The 24,361-nt window shown below is 39.7% G+C and overlaps 1 protein-coding gene across 5 annotated transcripts in view; it reads right to left on the bottom strand.

The window, feature by feature from the left end:
- LRP1B (LDL receptor related protein 1B) overlaps window positions 1-24,361 on the bottom strand; it is a 1,078,540-nt gene that overhangs the window by 240,914 nt on the left and 813,265 nt on the right. For all 5 annotated transcript variants that reach the window (XM_075829239.1, XM_075829241.1, XM_075829238.1 and 2 more), the window contains exons 36-40: window positions 7,392-7,526; window positions 5,496-5,625; window positions 3,903-4,029; window positions 3,610-3,761; window positions 3,192-3,316 (exon numbers count right to left, since the gene is read on the bottom strand). In XM_075829239.1, the coding sequence (XP_075685354.1) occupies window positions 3,192-3,316; window positions 3,610-3,761; window positions 3,903-4,029; window positions 5,496-5,625; window positions 7,392-7,526 (669 nt within the window). The remainder of the gene's footprint in view (window positions 1-3,191; window positions 3,317-3,609; window positions 3,762-3,902; window positions 4,030-5,495; window positions 5,626-7,391; window positions 7,527-24,361) is intronic.

The raw sequence follows: 24,361 nt of genomic DNA on the forward strand, positions 1-24,361 counted from the left end.
CAATTTTCACTTACAAAATAAATCTTAAAAAATTTGAAAGAAGATTAACTTTGTTCACTGAGTTTATAACATTTTGAGCAAAGACAAATGAGCAAAATGCAACTTAAAGAGAAACACGCTGTCTCTGTCTAATCATCTATATATTGACTTGTCTTTGAACTTTTTCAGAAATGTACAAACATCTTTCTACATTGAATGAAAACTTTCTCTAATTAACACTCATTCATTGATGCTAATTAGAAATGGAAAGCTCAGACGTTGTAGCAAAGTTTGTGGGAAAATCACTTCAAATCGTTTGAATTTCCAATCACGAAACTTTTTGTTTTTCACTTTGCACTAACTAGTTGTTTGAATTTATGAATTTCGAGCATCACTTCTGAGTCCTTAACCCGTTTAGGTCCAAGAATAATTTTTGCCTATACGACTCCTGGGATTTAAAACTTTTTTTTTAATCAACAATAAAGACCTTAGGCCTTTGACATACTATTACATGAAGGTGCAGAAAGGGTATATGTATGTATTTATCATATCCAGTCCTTATAAGGGTTGTCTGGTCCGGTGGAGATCCGGCACCCAGATACCGCACCGATCAGCTGCCTCCGGCACCATAAGTTATGCAGGTGTTGGTGCCAGAAGCAGAAGGCTCTGTACACTAACACGTGCTACAATAACCGCAAAATTGTGGGGGAAAAAAAATCCTATATCTCCCACATAAAACAAGGCCTTATACAGCCACATCAATGAAAAAATTTAAAAAGTTATGGCTGCTGAAAGGCAGAGAGGCAAAAACAGAATAATTTTGGCTGGTCATTAAGGCCTTTTCAGGCCTGGTCATTAAGGGGTTAGAGACAAATAAGGTCAAATTATCTTCTAATATGTCATAGATACATGTGGAAGGATTACGGGTATTTTGTGATCAGCAACATCCCCTTTTAAAAAGGCGCTTGACTGCCACGACTTTGTTAGTGGAAGCCATGGCAACCCAGACATTTCCCCTGCAGCGACAAATGTAGTATTACATTCGGCCATACAGAAGACTGGCTGTCTATGTCGCACATGGATGGCTCAAGTCCGCCCGAACAGGAGCTTCTCTTACAGAGTAGCTCTACAATCTGGCTTATACAGGGGGGGGTTCCCGATTCCTTAAAGGGATTTTTCTATATCTTTTTTTTTTTTTCATCACTCCGTTTCTTCAGTGCTATCTTCCGGTCCACTCCAGCATGTTCCGCTTCTCTCCCAGCATGCCAAGTGCCGGGATCAAGGCTAGTTAAACATGCCCGCTACACCCCCTATTACACGCTCCCTCCTTCCCGTCGCCATTTTTACTGCTCTCAGTACATCACTGGGGCTGTGCAGGCGCAATGGCTGATCATTGTACAGAGCATGCATGGTTCAAAGAAATCAAGGTCTTTCGAAAGGTAAGTATATTACAAAGCTATTTATTATGTGTCAGTAAAAACTTTTTTTAAGTGGAAAACCCCTTTAATAGGGCATATGGACAGGGGTCGTCTTTATGACTAATTTTGACTGGATTTGTCCTTTAAGGAACCCTAAGGCCTAGTTCACACAGAGTTTTTTGCAGGCAGAAAAATCTGCCACAAAATTCCTTCAGGAATGCACTCTGTTTGCCACGTTTTTTTCCACGCTTTTTAGTTGCAGCAATTGAGTGCCGCAGACAGAAAACGCAAAAAAAGAACAGTTTTCCCTGCCTCCAATTCATGTCAATGGGAGGTCAGAGACGCAAACGCCTGAAGAAAGAGCATGATGGTTATTTTTCCGTGAGCGTGTTCTTGCGCGAGTGGGAAAAAAAAGCCTCCGCCTCCCATTGAAATCAATGGGAGGCATTTTCGGTAGTTTTTTTGGCAGTTTCCACATCAAAAACAGCACCAAAAAACTCAGTGTGAACATACCCTAACAGACTTGTAAACACAACTAGATTTTCCACATCTCTGCTCCCAACAATAAACTGCTATAGTACAGTTTACTGCAATCTATATTGTACTAAAAGTCTTCTGACTACAAAATATTGTTCATTTGGCTAGCCCAGAAGTCAGACAGGAAGAAGAAACTGGAGTGCTTTTTTTCTAAATGCGGCTATGCTCTTGATATAATTAAATTAGCAAAATGTGATTAAAATTAAAGTGGTGGTCCACATGATAGGTGATAATTTTCTTATCGTTAGAAGCCCTACCACCCACTGCGAGCCCCGCCGATTGCGATAAAGGGGGTCCTGAACCCCCCGTTTCTCCTTACTGCTCTACCGGAGTGAGGAGGACATTGCATTGGGCGTTGATCAAGTGTGCGCGCTGCCGCTCCATTCAAAGTCAGAACAACGGAAATAGGTGAATACAGCGCTCGGCTGTTTCAGGCAGTCACATAAACATTGTACGGAGGCTTGGGCCAGGCTCGACTGTCACTCCATTCAAGCTCCTCGATACTGCGTGGGGTGAAATGAGAAGGATCTGGATGTTCGACACCCCTGTTCTTGCGATTGGTGGGGGTCCAAGTGGTGGAGAACTAAGCGATCAGACAATTATCACCTATCCTGTGGATAGTTGATAACTGTTGATTCTGGGACAAACCCTTTAAATTAGATTTATGCAAAGTAACCAAAAAATGAAGTAAAATGTGAAATCCCGAAAAAGAGATTTTTCGCCAAACTAGGCCAATCTGAGCTCAAATTTGGTGCATTTGACAACACTTTTTAGACCCAGACACAGTAGTAAATCTGCCCCACTGTGTTCCATCAATCGCTAAAACGAAGTAGCAGAAGTGCTCGTGTGATCGCTGAGCCGCTTAATTTCTGTTTGGCTTTCTCCAGAAAGCCAATGTATTGGAGTACGGGCTCATAGACTTTCTTTTGAGCCCGTACTCCGATACACTGATTTCCAGAAAAAGCCGAACAAAAAACGAAGCGGCTCAGTGCTCACACGCGCTTTTGCCTCTTTATTTTAGTGATTAGTGGGGGACTCAGTGCTCGGACCCCCACCAATCAGAACTTCTGACATGTCACTATGACATGTCAGAAGTTTGTCGAACGTAAAGTTACACTTTAAGGCCTTATTTTTTCTTACATAACAGAGCACTTATACTTAATTGTTTCCAAGTCTAATTGGAATAGCATCGTATCCTTAATGAAGCTACCGTAACTATATTAATGGTATCCTAATAATAAAGTAGAAGACTCTAACCTTTCTCTCTTGCTCGATTAAAGACCTTTACATCCTTTAGGTTAATCCCAAGTCCCGTTCTCATGGTCACAGCATCTGAGGCATCATTCTTGTGGCCCCTTCTGATGGAGCCGTTTGAGTGTGCTCTGCCAATAACAAGAGAATATCACAGATCAACAATCCTGGAATAATTAAAATCAAACAAGTCGTTAAAATGCAACAGACAGCTGGCCTAACAGAAGGCATGGAAACCTACTTGTGTCTGTGACATTGATATGGTTTAGCTTTGAATATCGAAGATGCCTTTTCTGTGGAAATTACATCGCTCTATGAGATCCTTATTGTGACCTTGCTAAGGAATGGCTAATCCTACAAGGGTGAAGCAGCTGGTGCTGAAATAACATTTTCAGACTCAAATACTTATGGAAAAATAAATTACCTGTCAGACCAGTAGATGTAAGCCCCGAAGACGACAACTGAAAACATATCCACATTGCTCCCTGACAGCACAATCTCCCGATTCCGGCCACTTTCAAGGTCGATCCTTTCTATCTTGTCTGTACGGGCATCGCACCAGTATAATTTGTTTTCCTAAAGATCAATTTCAAAGTAAACTTCAGCTACCAATCTTTTTTACAGGAGCATTTTATTAAGAGACTAATGGAAAGGTGAACAGAAGGTGTGTGCTTGTAACTGCGAGACTCTTTATAAATATGTAATGGGGAAACTGACCTCATAGTCTACAGAGATTCCATTCGGCCAGGAGATTCCCGTGTTCACCAGGATAGTTCTTTCAGACCCATCCAAACGGGCTCTACTTATGCAAGGAGTTTGCCCCCATTCAGTCCAGAAAAGGTAACTATGAGTCATAGAACAAAATAACAATATAATAATAATATAATATTTTAAGAATTATTCACTATAAAATAGAAAACATGTATGTTTTGTTAACCCTTTAATGCCCACCCTGTCTTGGTGACTAAACCAATTATAGTGAAACCGCTCTAACTTAGTTTTTTTTTGTCTTAAAAAGTTCATTTTATGTTTGTTTTTTTCATGACAAATATGGTTTAACCTTTTTTTTAAAAAATTTAAACACCGAGTAACTGTGTTTTTAGAAATACAGACCTCATTGTATAAAAATAGCAAAAAAAAGTTAAAACAAGTTCATGTAAAAAAATTAAGTTAAATCTATATTCTATATAATATGCTCTAGTTAAAGTCTAGTTAATGGCCTTGGATATGGTTCCTTTTTTATGGTACTTATTAATTAATTACTTCATTATTTTTTTTTCTTTATTATTTTTTAAGGTGTCCCCCAAAAATTTTGAAAACACCTTTGGTGAACTTTATTATATAATTATTTCTTTTTTTTCACATGACACTTTTCCTTTATAACTAGAGCTGCCATAGTTGCCAGAGTTTTGCTGATTGCAAATTTTTTAATACAGACCCATATTTAAGCATTTCAGCCTACACTGTCTTTTATACAGACGAGGCAAATTTTCACAGATTCATTCATTCATCTCGATTGTCTGTTGTGGGATTTACCATATGTCTTGTAACTGAGTTCTGGAATCCATTTGTCAGATTTATGGCAGATTTCTGGCAGCTGATTAGGGTATTAGGGTGTAGTAAATTTATTTCTCTACTTACACCACAAGAAGACAGAACTTTCCTGCCCATGTGGTTTTAGGGATACATTTTTCAGATGGAGATTTAGTAGAAAGATAACCAATGATGTAACATTTTATGAGCTGGGGCCCAGATGGTTGAAGTGTTAAAACTAAGGAATAAAGAAAAGGACCAATGATAAGAGATGAGCACATTTCCAAAAATTGGCTAAGAGTCTGATTGGGTCGAACCGGCCGTCCAATTCAATTTGGTTCCTCATAAATTAATTGTGAGTCACAAGTGCCCCGAGTGCCATTAAAAAAAAATTCTGACTCTCTGATGTCTTTTAGGACTATATCCAACTTCTTTATTAAAAAAGCCAGCATAATTAATGTCATAATTAGCTGTGCCAGAGAGAGTGAGGGAGAACCGCAGTGCATTCTGGGAAGGCTGACTGCAAGGCATCATGGGGAAGCGACCATGGCCGCTAACTGCCAGAAGTTTAGTATATCGCCAAATCCAAAACATTTGAGAAATTCAGACCAGATTTGTGTAGAATCCACTCGCTCAACTTTACATGTGATGTCAACAATGAATGCCCATTTTAGGCATGTGACAATAATTTTGTATCAATATACTAGGACTATACAAAAAAAAACATACTATTTGCTAATCCTTTAATTATATGAGAAGGAAAATAATTGTTCTCACCCTTTATCGGGATGTACGGCTACAGCCCTGGGCTGATCTATACCTCTTGAAATAACCACATATCTGAAGGAGCCATTAAGTCTTGCCACTTCAATCAGATTAAAACCATGGTCTGCCCAATAGATGTTACCTATTTCCAATAACAAAACAGCTCAATTAAAGATTAAATACAGTCTTCAGCAATTTATAATAATGACTTCTTGATAGATAGATAGATAGATAGATAGATAGATAGATAGATAGATAGATAGATAGATAGATAGATAGATAGATAGATAGATAGACAGACACAGACAGACAGACAGACAGATAGATAGATAGATAGATAGATAGATAGATAGATAGATAGATAGATAGATAGATAGATAGATAGATAGATAGATAGATAGATAGATAGATAGATAGATAGATAGATCGATAGATACAAAAATAATATGCTATACTACATTATATTACAATATGCAAATTCAATCCCTTGGTCTTTTCCATGTTTTATTGCGTAATAACACTTAAAGAGATTTATTAACTGTAACGTCCATGGCCGCAGACCGTCGGGACTACTCACCCCCTGAAGGCTGCAGACATGGACTTGTGAGCTCTGGTCCCCATCTCCTCCCCAGGAAATGCCAGCGCTCCCTTCCGCTTCACTCTGCTGTGTCCCGTAGGGCTCGCACCCGGCCATAAAAGGCTAGTGCGCGCACATGTTTAACATCACTAATTAGCCCATGATCTGGTGTCACGTCTGGTGTCATCTCTCTCATCTGCATCACCTGCCGTCAAGATCCCATCTGTGTCTGCTGTTGCTACTGTCTGGACTATCACAGGTACCCTTGTGCGTGGACTATATATATTAACTTAGTACACTGTAGTTTGGCCAGCTGCCATCCTGCAACGGCGGTGCGGCCCAGTGGGTCCACACACCCACAGATCGTGACATTAACAAAAGTACTTTTTCTGACATAATTGCTTTTTTTTTAAAAAGTTTTGGAACACAGTAAAGTCAAAGCTTAAAAAAATGCAGAAAGCTGTAAATCTTTCCTCAAAATTGGGGTAAATGCTTTCCAAGGGTAAAGCTCGCCGTAAACTTTAGACTAATTTAAGACAAACTCATAGGACCAGGTAGTCATTTCATTTATGGGGGCTGAAACATATTTTGTTACATTGAACTATATTTTCTTTTACATGTTACGTTAGTGTTAAATGTATAAACACAGAAATAATGATTGTATTCATGTTGTATTACAGGGAAAATGTGCGTTATTTTCACAAATGGTTAAAAAAAAATGTTGGCAGGCGGAATCCAGGGCATGTAATACTTACAAAAATGTTTTAAAAAAAGAGAACAAAAATAAAAACGATAAGGAAACATAAAAAAAAGTTAATATCTTGACTTTATTAAATATTACTTTTATTTGGCTAGAACTGGTCTTACTGTAGGGCAGACATTTTTAAAGCCATCGGTAGAAAAAAAAAAATCCTCCGATGAATTGCAACTAAAACGAATGTCTCCACTGAGTTACATTTCTCCTATCTAGAGAATACGGGTTTATACTGTACCATATTTCGAAACTTCATAACTTGAGGCATGAAGCATCTAAGATGTATTTCTGCCTGAACAGCTCTCAGAAGAATAATACCTAGTTATTACTACTTAATCATCGCCAGCATTAAAAACACATATCTAGAGGCCCAAAATGTCAGTGGGAGACTCCCTGACAGAGAAATTGATTCTGTGCTCTGTTGTGCCTAGATGCACAAATATGACATTTTTGTTTAAAACATAAATAAATATAAAGGAACAAAAAAAAAATCATTTTAAAGATCATGACCAGAAACATGTAAAAGCACTTTATAAGGAGCGCAGTGACAGAGACGAGAGAGATACATGACAGCTACCGGCTATCCAGTCAATCGCTATTCCTTCCACTCTCCCAAGTCCATTTGTGATAATATCTTCTCTCCAGGTCTGGTCTCGTTTGGAGCGGCTGATTTTGTTGTATCCCATGTCAGTCCAATAGATTGTGTCATTCCCTGTAAAGAAAGAGTTGAAACGATCAATATGGATATTGGAAATGGTAGTGAAAAAAAGAGAAAAACATGAAAATAATGTTTTTTGTCAAAAAATTAATTTAAATTTAACGGGACCTACATTGAAAAATTGTTACTAATAATCGGTATTATGGACCCATATGCCTCCGTGATGCAACATATTACCATACTGCCGTAATGCGTTACGCAATGGCGCATGACACAATTTTTTTTCCTCACGGATTCATTATTTTTTCTTTTGAGAAACAAAATGTTGCGTGCCTACATAAATCAGAGGCGCATTGAGATACGGTACGGGCCACAGAATGATATGGGTACCATATAGCTGATCCCTACTATGCAGATCCATAATATGGTCATTTCCATGAGCCCACTGAGAATACTGAAAGACAAGCCCCCTTCTCCGAAACGTTATTCAAAATTTAGCTCGTTGATAGTTGGAAAATGTCAACCTTGTGTCGACAAACACACCTCTAACAGTTTAGTTCTCACAAACAGCACAATACAGATTTATCTTTTTATATTAATGCCTTTTGAACACACTTAATTGTGATCAAAACATTGAAGCTGAGCTTGACCTTGACAAACATTGGTAAAGCAAAGGTTGTAGGAAGATGTGATGTGTCCTCAAACGTAATCGCTAAGAGTACTGCACATTGAAACACGAATGGAGGAGAAGATAGCATGCAACTCAAGATCAAGGAGGAAAAATATAACAAGTGATGTTCAAAAGTGGACCTATGGTTTAATGTGATCTTTGCATACAGCGAATACTAAGTGAAGAGCAGCCAAGGCAAAATCTAGTGTTATGAAGAGACTATGCAAAGTCAAATACTCAATGAAATATTATTTTATAGAGTCACCGCCTGGAAACGAGTTGGCCAACATGGTCTTACATTATTAATTCAAGCATACCAAACGGTTGTCTTTAGCCTTTCATTGGAGATTTCATTTAGTTGTTTACAGCTGAAATTTGCATAGGATGGCCTAGTTCACACTTTGAATTTTGATGCAGCATTTGGAAGCATCTTTTTTTGCAGCTAAAACTGGCAGCAGAACTTCTCTTTTTTGGATCCACTCCATGATTTTGAATAAGACTTCACATAGATAGACTATGTCTCGCTAGGTTACTCGCTTTGATGAGCACTGATATTCTTCTCACTTTAGGCACTTATGGCATTACCAAAGGATATGCCATAAATGTCTAGCAGACGAGAGACTCTCGCCTATCACAAAAATTGGGGTCTCCCAAGCTGTTTCTGCGACTCCCAAAGACACCGATGTAGAGTTTGCAAATGCGGGCCACCTATCCATTCAGCCCCTGTAGGATGTGTTGGCCGCCAGCTGCTCCAGTTTGCAGAATAGGGGTCAGAGGACCCCCATTCTCCTGATCCCATAGGACAAATATTTAAGGCATATTTATAGAATTTAATTTACCAAACGTGGGCATCGCTATAGCAAAAATAATAGAGGCTCCATTTGCCCCACACAAAACTGTATAGGTACAGAATATAACAAAAATATCTCAAGTGGGAAAACCTTTAATTCCGGTAGTCCTCTGCCATGACTATGTCTGTATTTATAACATTATCTCCCAAAAAAAAAAAAGTAATTCTCCAATATTTGACTTTGTATAAAATTCATATCTGTAATAGAAGTATATCAAATTAATTACTAGGCAGAACCTCATTTGATATTGGGTTTATTGGTCAACTGGATAAATATTTTTGTCTTTTTTGAATTACATGTACTGTACATTAACTTATATTATATTTTCGTCACAGTTTACAAAACTGTCCAGTATAGCTGGTACCAAGTGTGATGTTTTTTTTCTCAGTTTGAATATAAAGATTATTATTAAAATTAATGTATATTCTCCTCTCATTTTTAACAAGACAGTTTTCACTTGAGCCCAAATAACTTTTGTCATATTGTAAAAGTATTCTACTCTATCAGCAGATTTGTTCAGCTGAACTTACTTTCTAGAGTCCATCTGTGAAAGTCATTGTCCTCATTAGCGATTTATTCTAACCTCCTATTAAGAAAGACGGCTTCACATTTAATATGGGATAAGCCATTACCTGCATAGCCAAAGGAAATGGATTCCCATCTTCAATGTACAAACCTGAAAAGAGCTACAGAAACACAAAAATCCTCCAATCAAGAGTATTCTTGTCATCTAGACATTAATTTTTAAAATACATTTTTTTATTACTGTAGGTTGTGAAGTTTAGTCATTTATATTACTTTACAAAGTGTTTAGATGCCATTATTGAACAAATTTCTATTAGGGCCTGTTCACATCAGCGTTGGCTTTTCGTTCCGGGGTTCCGTCGAAAGCTTCCGTCGGTGAACCCCGCAACGGAAAGTCAAACTGAAACCACAGCTTCCGTTTCCGTCACCATAGATATCAATGGTGACGGAAACATTGCTAATGGTTTCTGTTCGTCACCATTTCCGTTTTAACAACGGAATCAATAGCGGAGTCGACTGCGCTATTGATTCCGTCGGAAAAACGGAAACCTGCCGGAATGGTGACGAACGGAAACCATTAGGGCCTGTTCACATCATCGTTCGCTTTCTTTTCCGGGGTTCCGTTCGTCACCATTCCGGCAGGTTTCCGTTTTTCCGACGGAATCAATAGCGCAGTCGACTCCGCTATTCATTCCGTCATTAAAATGGAAACTTGCCGGAATGGTGATGAATGGAAATCATTAGCAATGTTTCCGTCACCATTGATATCAATGGTGACGGAAACGGAAGCTGTGGTTTCAGTTTGACTTTCCATTGCGGGGTTCACCCGACGGAAACCTCCGACGGAACCCCGGAACAGAAAGCGAACGGTGATATGAGCAGGCCCTTACTGGTTATACACCGGTCATTAGATTTGTATTCTAGGGAATTTCTGCTGAAAAAAATTCAGAAACAGATGTATGCAAGTTAAAATTAACGACTCTCTACTTAAAGGGTGCTCTGACCAAATAAATTTATTGTAGAGTAACATATATTATGCCATAAATATCCAATAGATAGAGGTCCCACCTCTAGAACCACCACCGAATTGTGTCGATGTCCAAGGTGGCTGCCGCGAATAGGATTGGAGGTTCCTGACAATGCTACTTCGTTGTCATGTTGTCATGGCCAGCCTCCAATAGCTTAAAGGGCAACTAAACATTCAACAAACTTCTGACATGTCATAGTGACATGTCAGAAATTTAGATTTGTGGGGTCCGAGCACCAATCGCTAAAACAAAGCGGCAGAAGTGCTCGTGTGAGCGCTCTGCCGCTTCGTTTCAGTTCGGGTTTTTCTGGAAATTGATGTAGCGGTGTATGGACTCAATAGAAAGTATATTTAATAAAAAGGTGTTTGAAGGTTTACATAGCCTTTAACCCTTCAAAGCCTTTATGTCCTTCATAGGTTATTCAGATACTGCATCATCCCAGTCAGCCAATAACAGAGCCTCTACGACTGTCTGAGCTGCTCTGTGATTGGCTGATAGATGAGATGATCCGTGTGTCTAGCAGCCACAGATGGGGGAGCAAGAAGATAAAGTTCTACAGCCTTTAGTGTAGGTAGTTATCCTGTGCAGAATTAGTTAACCTCTTCACTGCCCTGGCCCACCAGGAATGTTACCAGTAACTCCTTTACTTCCCTATACCACCAGGGATGTTATTATTAACCCCTTTTATTGCCCTAGCCCATGAGGGATCTAAACATTCATTAATTCACTGCCGTAGGCCACCAGAGATAGTATAATTAAACCCTTCGCTGCCCTAGCCCACCAGGGATGTTATTATTGATCTTTTTTTACTGCCCTAGACCACCAGAGGGGTTACCATTAACCCTTTGAATGCCTTTTACCACCAGAGATGTAATCATAAACCTCTCTGTTGGCGTAGATCATAAGTGATGTTACCATGAAGTTCTTCACTACCCTAGAATACCAGCAATGATACCCATCTGGCCGTTTTCCAAAGAGATCACGGCAAAAATATTTTTTCACATTTATTCATTTTAAAAATAAACAAATGTAAGTTGCTCTACGGTGTCTGTGCCTTTTCCTGTTGTAAACACTCTAAGGGTATGACCAGACGTGACGTATTTCTTCCGCCACTGTCCGCATCAATGCCGCACAGAATCTGCGTTGCAGATTCTGTTGCGGCTTTGCCTAAAATGGGCATTAAATTGATGCGGACTAGCCGTTGCGTATTCAGGGGAAGAGGGCTTCCCTTCTCTCTATCAGTGCAGGATAGAGAGAAGGGACATCCCTTTCCCTAGTAAAAGTAAATAGAAATTCATACTTACCCGACCATTATCTTGGTGACGCGTCCCTCTTTCGCCATCCAGCCCGACCTCTCTGGATGACGCGGCAGTCCATGTGACCCCTGCATGTTAATAAAACAAATACGCTACGCAGCACACATAACATCTGCGGACTTCATTGCAGAATTTTGACTCTCCATTGAAGTCAATGGAGAAATTCCGCAATGAGTCCGCAACAAGTCCGCTACATGTCCGCAACAGTCAGTGTATGCTGCGGACACCAAATTCTGCACCGCAGCCTATGCTCCGCAGCGGAATTGTCCGCAACGTGTAAACGAACCCAACTAAAAAGAGCAATTCCGCCACATCTGGTCATGCCCTTATGGTTGCGGAGTTCTTTCACCTTTCGGAAAACTATAAGAAGCCACAATACTGCACTGAGAAGTTCCCCCATAGCCTTAGCAAATGGACAGGACATTGTATGATACAATATAATAACATTTTGCATATGCAACATTTGTAAATAATGATTATATATTGTATTTATTATTTTCTCACAATGTACTGTACATCTGGATACTTTATATGATCACCAAATGTCTACATCCAGAGATGTACGGTATAAATAACATAGTAGCCCCAGAGATGGAAATGCTATGCGTGAAGCAAACAATTATGCATAGTGGTCCCTCTTTATTGTAAAAAAAACGTCATCATTTAACTCTAGGTGTAGATTCTTCACTTTGCATTAAACAACATAAATTACACAATAAAACTCCATCATTATAATACCATTTTCTTCCCCTATTTTTTAAGCTGTCATTTTGAACATAGAGTGCTGTCCATTATTTAACAAATTGATGCTTTCCACTGAATTACTTGCAATTTTAACATCACCTGGTTTGGAAGTCTCATATAATAGAAAATACTTTTATGTTTTTAAAAATTGTATTTAAAGTCTACAAATATAATGCTTCATTATAAAATCCGAGTGCATTTATAAAAGACAGAAAAAAACCAAAAACATCCAAGCGGAATTTAGTGAATAGTTTCTAAGCACTGTTGTAATTAGAGGACATTTTGCAAACTTTTGTATATTTGCCAATGCAAGATGTTGTCCCTTTGATTTAGTTGAGAAAACGCCCTTCAACAGAGAATTATATTTTTTTTTTAAAGGAGCACAACCCCAAAAACAAAATGGGTCTAATGCATAAAAACTGGTTGAAAGGTGGTTCACATTGTAACTGGCAGTGAAGAAACTCCTCCGTGTGCTAAGCAGTAATGTAGTGTAAATGTTGCCTTGAGAAGCATTTACATATACGGATCATGCTGCCGATAACAGTGTTTTATTATGGCGGCACAAACAATCAAGGCTAACGATGATCAATTAATTTATTATGTATCATTAATCCTCATTTTCACAGAAAAATTATCGGAAATGAGCGAATGGTGACAATAATTGGCCGATGTCAACAGGTCTTAGGTAAAGAGTCAGTGTTGCCCATAGCAGCCAATTATGCGCTGGGGAAATGATCTGTTATCTGATTTGTTACTGTGGGGAATACTGATCATTTTTATTAGAAAAATACCATTGGGTAATGACTTGAAAGGTTTTGAAAGCCTCTCAGAGCTCAAAATGACCACAGAACAGTAATTTCCTCGCTTTCTGCACATGGCAAAAAAATAGGAACATAGTTCTCCAATTCTAGGACTCGGATCCAAAAAGTTTCATGACTACAATAATGAAAAAAATGCAATATGGGTGATTTCATTTTATTTCTGGATTTAGGCATGAATGCTACCTTATATTAGTTTGAGTGGCAATCCTTCTTTATGTTGTTCCCATTTTTAAAGCAAATCTAGTGTTGAATTTTTTAAATATAAAAAGATCCGATAATGTGTGCTAATTAATTTTAGAATATACCTATGAGCTCTGTTTTTCTGACACAGAGCGTCAAATCCCATGCTTTCCTTGACACAGTCAATTCTGACTGACAGCAGCCGCCACTAGGTGGAGCATAGGACCTCGGTGAAGACAAATTTATTTTGCTGTATAAATCCAATTACAGTGAGCTCCCCCTAGTGGTGGTTGCAAGTAGCAATAATATTATCATTTATTCTATATAGGATATTTGAAGACCTGTATATTAAACAAAAATTAAAAAATAGAATAAGCAATAGGTTGACTTTAATCTAATTGCTCCCTTGTTTACTGTGTTATTCACGATCCATGCAGACATATCCTTTAGAAATGACAAATTAGCTGCATGTATATGTCTCTTCTGAAACACTGTAAGTATTAATATTAATTGGCACAAGTGGCGGCAGAGAAGAGCAGGTTATTAGTGGAGTACAGTATGTTATGACATGCCGTTCACCACACCGCACAAACAAGAATCTAACAGTAGCGTCTTCAGGTTTGATAATGAAACATAACAGAGTGTCATTAATTAGCGGGGATTTTTGTGCTGATTAAACCGTTATTAACATCTGGTAGATCTAGGTCACAATCACTTCATTCATCCTGGTTACGCATTATCTGATCAGGCTGCATGTGGATTAAATGTATCACAATATGTGCATGATGGGTATCAGGAGCTAAAACGCAGGGGTAATTGAGGCAAATTGTTTGGGGTAATTGCTGGAAATAATGGCAACAGCATTTTTAGAATGATAATAATAATAGGATTATAGTTGCAGTTGTTCAAATTTTTGATTCATGGTTTTAAAAATGCCAACTTTAAATAGTAAAAATATTAAATAAATACATGAAATTATTCACTATTAGAATTAGCAGTGGTAGTAATAAGCTCCGTTTGCAATTTTTTAAGTTTCATCAGGGTTTTGGAATTTTTTTAACGCAATAATAGCGGACTCTGCCACAATTGTCCTACAGTTTGGCCTCATGCACACGACAGTAAGTATTTTTACTGTCCACAAATACGGATGCACATGCAGAGCCATCCGCAATTGCGGAAGCGCCCGTAGACTTCTATGGGCGAGTCTGTGCCGCAATTGCAGGCAAGAATAGGACATGTTCTATATTTTGCAGATCATTTCTATGGCCTGGACACACATTCGTAAATATACGGAAGGGTATCCGTGGCCTATAGAAATTAATGGGTCCGCAGATTACCTGTAATAAACTGATACATAATTATGGATGAAAACTACGCGGTCGTGTGCATGAGGCCTAGGGCCGAACGCTCATTCAGATGACAGGTATTTCTGTCAACGTCATAATAAACGTGGCTCGGCTCGGATGATCGTGCATATATCAATGGGGAGAGGGGAACAAACCGCGACCAGGAACCGTTAGCAGTAGCTTATCTTCCGCAGGAGCAAAGGATCAGGCATGTTGAAATGTCTGCCTACTTGACTGTAGAAGTCACGGTCTGCAGGCAGAAGATCTGGTAACTACATGTCCCACGGTGCCTTTCCCAGGCATCACATAGCGAGCTATGGTCCGATCACATCTAAAAGAAGCTATAGTTATATAGGTCATCTTCGATTTGAGCGTGTCCGATTTCAGTGGGCAAAAAAACTGACTGTTTTTCATACGAATATCTGTTTTTATGCCGGTGTATGTTCCGTGTGTCTGTCTTTTGCGTCCATATGTCATACGTTTTTTCTCGTCCGCAAAAAAAAAGAAGTAGGTGGTCACATGATCGCTCAGACGCCAGTTTTTATTGCTTTTACAGCATAGAGAGATTATTTTACGCACCCATAGACGTCAATGGGCATGGCTGATCTGCAAAAATAAACAAGAACAGAGCATCCCGTGAGTTTCTCACAACGGACACACGTTCCGTTGAAAAAAACAAATGCATAAATAGCCCCATTGACCAGTATTCTCAGCCGTCTGTTGTTACCATGAGAAAAATATTTGTATGAATAAAGCCTAAGGCACAGCAAAAGGCACAAGAGAGGCTGCAGACTGTGCCTTGTGCAGCAGCATGCATATTGCAGGCAGTGGGCAACCCCGAACAAACTGCAGAGATGATTAGTTGGCAATAGCCTCGCATCATCTACCGAAAAAAGGAAGATTTAGTAACAACAGAAGAATACACAGGGCTAAGAAGACTTGTGGTTGTTACCAAGTACATTCCTGGATTATTGATTTACAACCGTCTAGGGACATTCTGCCTGAAGTTTTATTATTTAGAAACCTACAAGCTACAGCAATGACATCAGACATCATGACAACGGGAAATGATCATTTTCAATTTAATCTTCTATGCCTGTACTTTGTATTTGATGGCAAGTTTTTGTTTTTAGTTCTATGTCTGAAAATTGTGGATGACTGTAGTGTCCGTCTGCAGATTATTCACTAGATGTCTGTACTACAGATGTAGCCAAGTTTATCTTGACTCTGATAACTTGCTGCAGCGTGATATCACACAACAAAAGCCATTGAAAAAGTCAAGTTAAAGTTTCTTGCCACTGTACATCGGAAAAAAAAATCCCTACTACTTCATAGATTCATGTTAAACATATTTGCACTGATAAGCTACCAAGCCTATGTATAGGGATTATCAAGAATATATGTGTACATATATATATATATACACACATATATATATATATATATATATATATATACATACACACACAAACACACACACACACACACACACACACACACACACACACACACACACACACACGTGTATATATATATATATATATATATATATATATATAACCTGACTTCTATTTTAACCCTAACAAATCCGATTCTGTGCAAAATATTCAACTAGTTTGACTTGACTCGAGATGTTATTGTGGCCTCGAATTCCAGTGATTCTTCTAGGAATAAGATGTATATTCAAGTGTTACACAGTATTATCTAGGGATAGTCTGTGTTCACCAGTCAGTGTGAAAGAGGCCGTCAAGGGTGCTCGGGCGTGATCATGTACTGCAGTTCATTTGTGTGTAAAATGCTTTGAGCCCCGAGGCTATCGCTAGGTAATCCTTGTTTGACCTTCAAAAGCAGAGAGCAGGGCTTTAGGAGTGTGAATGTTGTAAAGGAAGATTAGCTATTTATACTTATTGATTGGGACAGGCGGATATTGTGACAGCTGACAATATATCCGTGCTGCTACTGCTGGGAATAAAGGGTATTTGTTATTGAAGGCCACTTATAAAATTCTACGAGCGGCCATAGCATGAACACAATATCAATTAATCCTCCCACAGCAACTCTGGATTATCTATTTGCTTTATTCACGGTGGAAGTTAAATTCTACAGGAACCTCACACCAATGATAGCGGTTTCTTTTTTTGCGTGAAACAATGGCTTTATCTGTGAACAGCTCTGGATGAATTGTGTTATGTGAGCGTGTCACATCCACTTACAATCTACAGTCGTTTATCCATCTAGTCTGCTCCAATCCAAAATGCTTTCCTCTCTTGTCTAGTGTCTGGACGTGTGTGCAGAATACTAATTAATGGCGTTTTCTAGGATATTACATTGATGGCTTATCCTTAGGATAGGAAATGAATGTAAAATCGTTGGGAGTTCCACCCCTGGGACCCCCACCGATCAGCACAATCACTGCTGGATCTCTATGGTCCCTTCACTTTAGTGCCGTGAGTAGCAACGTCCATGCCGATTAGACTGTTTCTGGTTCTGCACCACAACGACTCTCACTTGAATGGGCTGAGCTACAGAACCGTATGAATAAGGGATATGGAAATATTACATTGAAACACACAGACTTCTTTAATATTATGATTTATTTGGATAGCACCAATCCAGACATCTCCACCCTTACTTTTGCTTGAATTTGGCTAAGGACTTCAATTTATCATGAAACAAATTTAATACAATATCGCGACATGCTAACAAAACCTTTGACAGGCTGCAATTCACGTCACAACCACTGGGTAACCACACAGACACATATAGCATAGACCTCTCGTGACAGAGTATCACAAAATCATGTTTGTTTGTTTTTTTCAAAGCTGGCCAGGTCTTGTCACATATCTCAGTGTACATGGTGTAACTAGCAGGGTAGAAGGCACAGCAACTGCTATGGGGCCCAGGAACTATTGGTACCCATCTCTACTCAGAGGTAATGTGCAGTAAGTGATAACTGTAGCTTATGGAAGGCAAGAAAAGTCACAGAGGACACAAACGGAGACCTAAATAATCAGAAGCCCTTATGTCCTGTATATTACACATTTTTTGTAGACAGCACTTAAACAAATGTGTTCTTACATATGGAATTTTTGCGTTCAGTTGGAGCTGTATAAATTTGTCTGCAGTGAGCTCCCCCTAGTGGTGGTTGCAAGCAGAATTTTTATCAGTTAATGAATGACAATATAAAGGGAAGCAGAGTATTTGAAATTGATCAACATTGCATTTTAGACCTAAAAATGTATGTATAAAAAGGTGCAAATAAACTTTAAAGACACATCAATAACTTTGAGTAACCAACCCCTTCCCGTCGTAAATAATTTTCAGATTTTAATTTTCGTTTTTTTCCTCCCCACCTTTGTTGTAGTTGTTCTACGACTTGTTCTACGAGTTGTAGTTTTTCGTAGCACCATTTATTGTACCATATAATGTAGTAGGAAACGGGAAAAAAATATTGGTGGGGTAGAAAATGAAAAAAACAGCGATTCCTCCATTGTTTTTTGCGCTTCGTTTTTACGGAATTCACTGTGCAATTAAAACAACATGTTAACTTTATTCTGCGGGTCAACACGATTACTAATGTATTGCAGTATATCGTCTTTTCGAAAGGCTTCTATTATGCCCTGCCAGATGCAGGGCTCAGTAGGAGCACAAAGATGGCGGACCTGGGGGCCTTCATCACCCCCCCAGGCAGCCATAGCAACCATCGCCACCCCACGATTGCGCGATAAGCTGCTAGAGGGGGTAGTCCCCCTCTAACGATTTAAATGCCGCCGTCACTACTGACCGCAGCATTTAACGGGTTAAACTAGTGGGATTGCGCTTGAGCGTGATCCTGCTCGTTACTGTGAAGTGCCGGCTGTAACCTACAGCCGACACCCGCATCGTATGGGGCGGGTTCACTCCGTGAGCCAGTTCCATACTTCCCCTACCCGGCTATGATGTATGGATACGTTAAATGTTGGGAAGGGGTTAATACCATTATTTTGGGCAAATGCTTTCCATAGACACCATTGTGTAATATAATTATTGCAAGTAAAGTCTATGAGTCCTCAGTGCTATTGGAACACAATACTGTTCCTATTAAATGTTTCATGCTGATTGTATACGCTGAGACTCCTTGACATTTCTGTGGGCTAAATTGAGATGTTTCCAAAGCTTAACAAAATATTTGTGGAATATTGGAGGAATAAATATTTGTATTTGTAATCAAAAAAGCAAGAAAATGTAGAGAATAAATCTGGTCAAGCATGGCAGCATTTTTTTTTGTTGTTGAATGAATCAGAAAAGAAGATAAGCCCCCCATAGTCCTCCAAATAAAACAAAAGGCATAAGGAGTTACAGTAGGGCCCGTAGACTTCTATGGGTGCCATATTACGCAAGGACCTACGTACCATTAGGTCAGACCATGCTGCTATGGGGCCCTTGGAGTGAGAGGTTCCAGAACCTGTTGGTATATTCCACTTTGCAACCGGGCAGTGAGAACCCGTCAGGACTCCCCTCTCTAGAGGAATGGCATTGTTAGCAAACAGAAAGATGGAGACTTGACACGAGAGTCATGGAAAAGTCAATAAGAGCAAAATAAACACTAGATTCCTCCATCTTGGGCAGTAAAACCAACATCATAATAGGGAGCTTAGTATGATCTCTGCTATATGGCCCCAGTTTTTTCTGAACTCCACTGGTATTTTGGTTTCATTATATGAAGCCATAATACGGTCATGTACATTGGCCCCAAGTCCTATTCTTCTGATGTAGTGTAGCATATATTCCAGAAAGGCTCGCGTCTGTAACGGGCGCGGTCGCAGACCCCTCTCATCCTGTCGACGTCTTCCGCCCCGGAGATGCCAGCACATGCGGCCGTCATGTCCTGCAGTGACCACTAGGGTGCGTGCGCGAGCGAGCTCATTCCCAGCCTTAAAGGCCCAGCGTGCGCACATGTTAAGAATTAACTAATAACTCCTAGAGCACCCTGGACTATAAAAAGGGCCCTGCCCTTTCACTCCTTCCTGAGTGTTGTTTGTATTCCTCTGTTAGACTTGCAAATGGTTCCTTAGTCGTATACTGTTCCCTGTGTTCCCGTGCCCTGCTACCTGTATCCTGTATCCCGTGTTATATTTGTTTCTGTGCCCTCTCTAGTGTCGGAGTCGTGTTGTGCCATCTGCTACATCTGCTTTCTTACACCACATCTGGTGTCATCTGCCACGCCTGGTACCTCCTGCCACGTTTTGCATCACCTGCCGTCAAAGTACCATCTGTGTCCAAGCCGCTGCTACTGTCTGGACTATTACAGGTACCCATGTGCTTGGACTTTGTATGGACTTGGTACACTGTTGCTTGGCCAGCTGCTAACCCGCTACAGTGGTGCGGCCCAGTGGGTTCACATACCCACAGATCGTGACACCGACGTTCACCCTAAACATGTCCATAGTGCTCCATTAGCTCCACAGATGTCAAAAGAGTGTGCTTTTGGCCTCTGTTAGGCTGGTATACATTGGTATATTATTCTTTCTTTTAGGTATGAAACAGCGTAGTCGATTATGCTATTTCATACGACGGGATCCCGCAAAAAAAAAATACGGTATGTATTCTTTTTTCTTAACATGGCGTATGCCACTATATGAGCTTTTCAATACGTATATGTTAAACGGATGGCATAATAGGCATTTGTCACAGGCTTCCGTCACCCATAGTCTGTAATGGTATCTATTAAATGTATACATCATGAAAAGGTCATGAGAATTCATGACATATACGTTTAACATAAACCATAATAGTCTATGGGTGACGGATGCCACTATTAGGCATTCATCACAACCTACGTTTAACCCCTTAGTGAACGCCTTTTTACGTTGGTCACTAAGGGGCCTTAGGCTAGGCTGACGCCTTTTCACGTTCGCCTAGTCTAAGTCCTGCACGGGTCTCCCGTGCAGGCTGGAGCCGGGGCCCTGCTCAGATGACAGCTGAGCTCCTGCTCCAACGCCCGCGATCGAAGTTTACTTCGATCGCGGCAGTTTAACCCGTTAAATGCCGCCGTCAATAGCGACCGCGGCATTTAACTTTGTTTACAGAGGGAGTGAGCTCCCTCTGTCACCCATCGGCGGCCCGCAAATGCAATTGCGGGTCTCCGATGGGGTGTCATGGCAGCCGGGGGCTTGATAAAAGCCCCCAGGTCTGCCCTGGACATATGCCTGTCGGAGGCACGTCCTAACAGATTGCCTGTCAGATTTACACTGACCGGCAATAATGCTCTGGTATACGAAGTATACCAGAGCATTATAGCAGCGATCGGAAGATCGCACAGTAAAGTCCCCTAGTGGGACTAGTGAAATAAATAATAAATGTGAAATAAAGATTAATAATAAAAGTTACAGTAAAAAAATAAATAAAACCTTTTTTTTCCATAAAAAGTGGTTTTATTTAGTAAAAGTGTAAAAAATAAATAAAAGTACACATATATGGTATCGCCGCGACCGTAATGACTCCATTAATAAAGTTAATATGTAATTTAAACCGCAAGGTGAACACCGTAAAAAAAAACGCAAAAGACAATGGCGAAATTACTATTTTTTTCCATTGCCCCCCAAAAAAGTTATAATAAAAATGAATCAATAAGTCCCATGCACCCCAAAACAGTACCAATCAAAACTATGTCTCGTCCCGCAGAAAACAAGCCTAAAAAATCACTACATTGATGGAAAAATAAAAAAGTTACGGCTCTTGGAAAGCGACGATGCAAAAACAAATAATTTTAGTTCAAAAGTGTTTTTATTGTGCAAAAGTCGTAAAACATAAAAAACCTCTACATATGTGGTATCGCCGTAATCGTACCGACCCATAGAATAAAGGTAACATGTTATTTACGTCGCACAGTGAACGGCGTCAATTTAAAAACGCATAGAACAATGGTGGAATTTCAGGTTTTTTTTATAATCCCCCCCAAAAAAGTTAATAAAAGTTAATAAAAAAATTATATGTACCCAAAAATGGTACTAGTAAAATGTACAACTAATTCCGCAAAAAACAAGTCCTCATACAGCTATTTAGACGAAAAAATAAAAAAGTTATAGCTCTTTGAATGCGACTATAGAAAAACGAATAAAATAGCTTGGTCATTAGGGCCTAAAATGGGCTGGTCACTAAGGGGTTAAAGTATATAGAAGAAGTCCTCCAGCTCACCTGACACTTGCTGTATGTGTCGCGGTCATCGCACGGGCTCTCGTGTCGGCACACGATGGGTATAGACAGGCAGAGGCAAAGGGGCTGAGTCCAGCGCTGAAGAGGATAAAAAGGAAACTAGCCATGATTAAGGACGTGCTTAACGTCTGAAACGCGTAGGCTCCAGGACTGGATCGTTACTCACTCCTGTCTGCACACTAGGACTCCAACCTATTGGACCTTTTTAATTGAATATCTAGTAAACTTGGAACTAGTTTCCTTTTTATCCTCTTCAGCGCTGGACTCAGCCCCTTTGCCTCTGCCGGGTTAAAGTATACATTGGGAGCCTTTCCCATGATACATGTTAAAGGTAGGCCAAAAACGCGTTGTGAACTAAGCCCCACCCCTATTATAAAAATTTATGGGTGAGCAGTGTTTTGATAAATTACCTCTACTGCGTGTTAAAGAACTTGTTCAAGCTTATTTACATAAAGCTTATTCACTGCATAATGAAATTTCTACAACTTGAAAGTTTGTGACAATTTTTTTTAAGATCTCTGCTTACTGTCAAGGAATGGAACATCCTTCTTCTTTTTTACGACACAAGTGTACAGCTCGTTATTAGAAAGAGCTCTAATGGCCCTTTTATTAACTGACGGCAAGTGGAGATCTTGGCAAATGGAAACAAATTGAAACACAAAGTATATTAGGAAAGTGCAGAACTTTTCATTATACAAGGATTAACCTCTATTTTAATGAAATCGGAAAAAAAATTGTCAAACAAAATGTGGATAAAAGCCATGTAATTCTGTAAATCAACAAGCAAGGACATTCTACTTTATCCGAGCTACAGTATAACTCTCAAGTGGCCCCTTGGTGAAAATCCTCTGAGACTGAATCTGTAATATAACTGTTCTGTCAATATGGTTGCAGTAATTGAGATTATAATATCTGTATTATCACCAGCCCTTAGAGCTAAATGCATTTTACCCAAGTAATTGGACCATAGCAAGAGATAAGTGTCCAGTTAAGACCTAGTGAAATGACATCTTAAGATGAGCGTTCGATATGCACCAATGCTGAGGTAATGTAATTGACAAGACTTTGGGCATATAAAGAAGAGGATTACCAAGGGTCCAGAGACTTCTTATTGTGATGATTTATAATTGTTAACACTTAGGGTCTTTTTACAATTTTGGCCCTAACAATGAGCGCCAATCAACGGGACAGCTCGTTGATCGGCGCTTGTTTGCTCCTTTCACAAGGAGCTATGTATGGGGACGAGCGCTCGCTTCTACGATTGTTCGTCCCCATACATTTCTATTACGTCGGCAACACAACTCCCTGTTTACAAGGATAGATGTACTCCCGACAACGATAATATTTCTTTCTGCCTAAACGATACAATCAGCCCATGAACAAGCATTTGCTTGTTCATCGGCTGATCGTTGGCCTGATTACATAGGGCAATGATCCAGGATGAGCATTCTGTAAACGCTTGTTTGCCCGATAATTGGCCCGAGTAAAAAACCCATAAAAATATCCAAAGGCGTAACTTGAAACTCCTCGGCCCTAATAGAAACTCTGTAACATGACCCCCCCCCCACTTACCATGTGTCATTTGTAATACTAATGCTTTCTTATGTAGCAGAACGGCTTTTGGTACCCTTACGGCACCAGGGCCTAGGTGTGATTACTACCTCTGCCCCACTATAAACTCCTGGGATTATTGCTATTCCACCTTCAGTGGTCTGGATGAGATGCGTCATTCACCATTATAATGAAGATAGTATTAGGAGATACACTTTTATATAGTGAGCCTGAATCTTTTTGCGTTTATTCCTAAATTCCCAACACTTTCTTCCTTTGGCTACACTATCTTCTCTCTTGGTCTGGTATGGAATTTGGTGATCCTGTTGAGGAGTCTGGCCAAAGCTAAAAACAAGGGCAGGTTAGACCTGGTGTCACTTTCCACCACTTTTCTAAGTAGAAAAGTGGCTAAAAATGTTCATAAATTGTCCGTAGCTTGATTCTAAAGACCTGCCAATTTTTTTTCAACACATTCTTATGTGTCATGAAAATGCTGTTCAATCTAAGCACCGTCATTTTCAATGTATTTGCACCAGAAAAGTGGAGTAAATATATTGATGAATCTTACGCACCTTAAATTTGGACATTTGGGAGAATACAAGTTGTCAATTCCCTTGGAATCACTATGGTCAGGGTTGGACTGGACCGCAAGAGTACCAGAGA

Source organism: Rhinoderma darwinii, chromosome 6 (genome assembly GCF_050947455.1).
Source record: "Rhinoderma darwinii isolate aRhiDar2 chromosome 6, aRhiDar2.hap1, whole genome shotgun sequence".
In the NCBI taxonomy this organism is placed as follows: domain Eukaryota; kingdom Metazoa; phylum Chordata; class Amphibia; order Anura; family Rhinodermatidae; genus Rhinoderma; species Rhinoderma darwinii.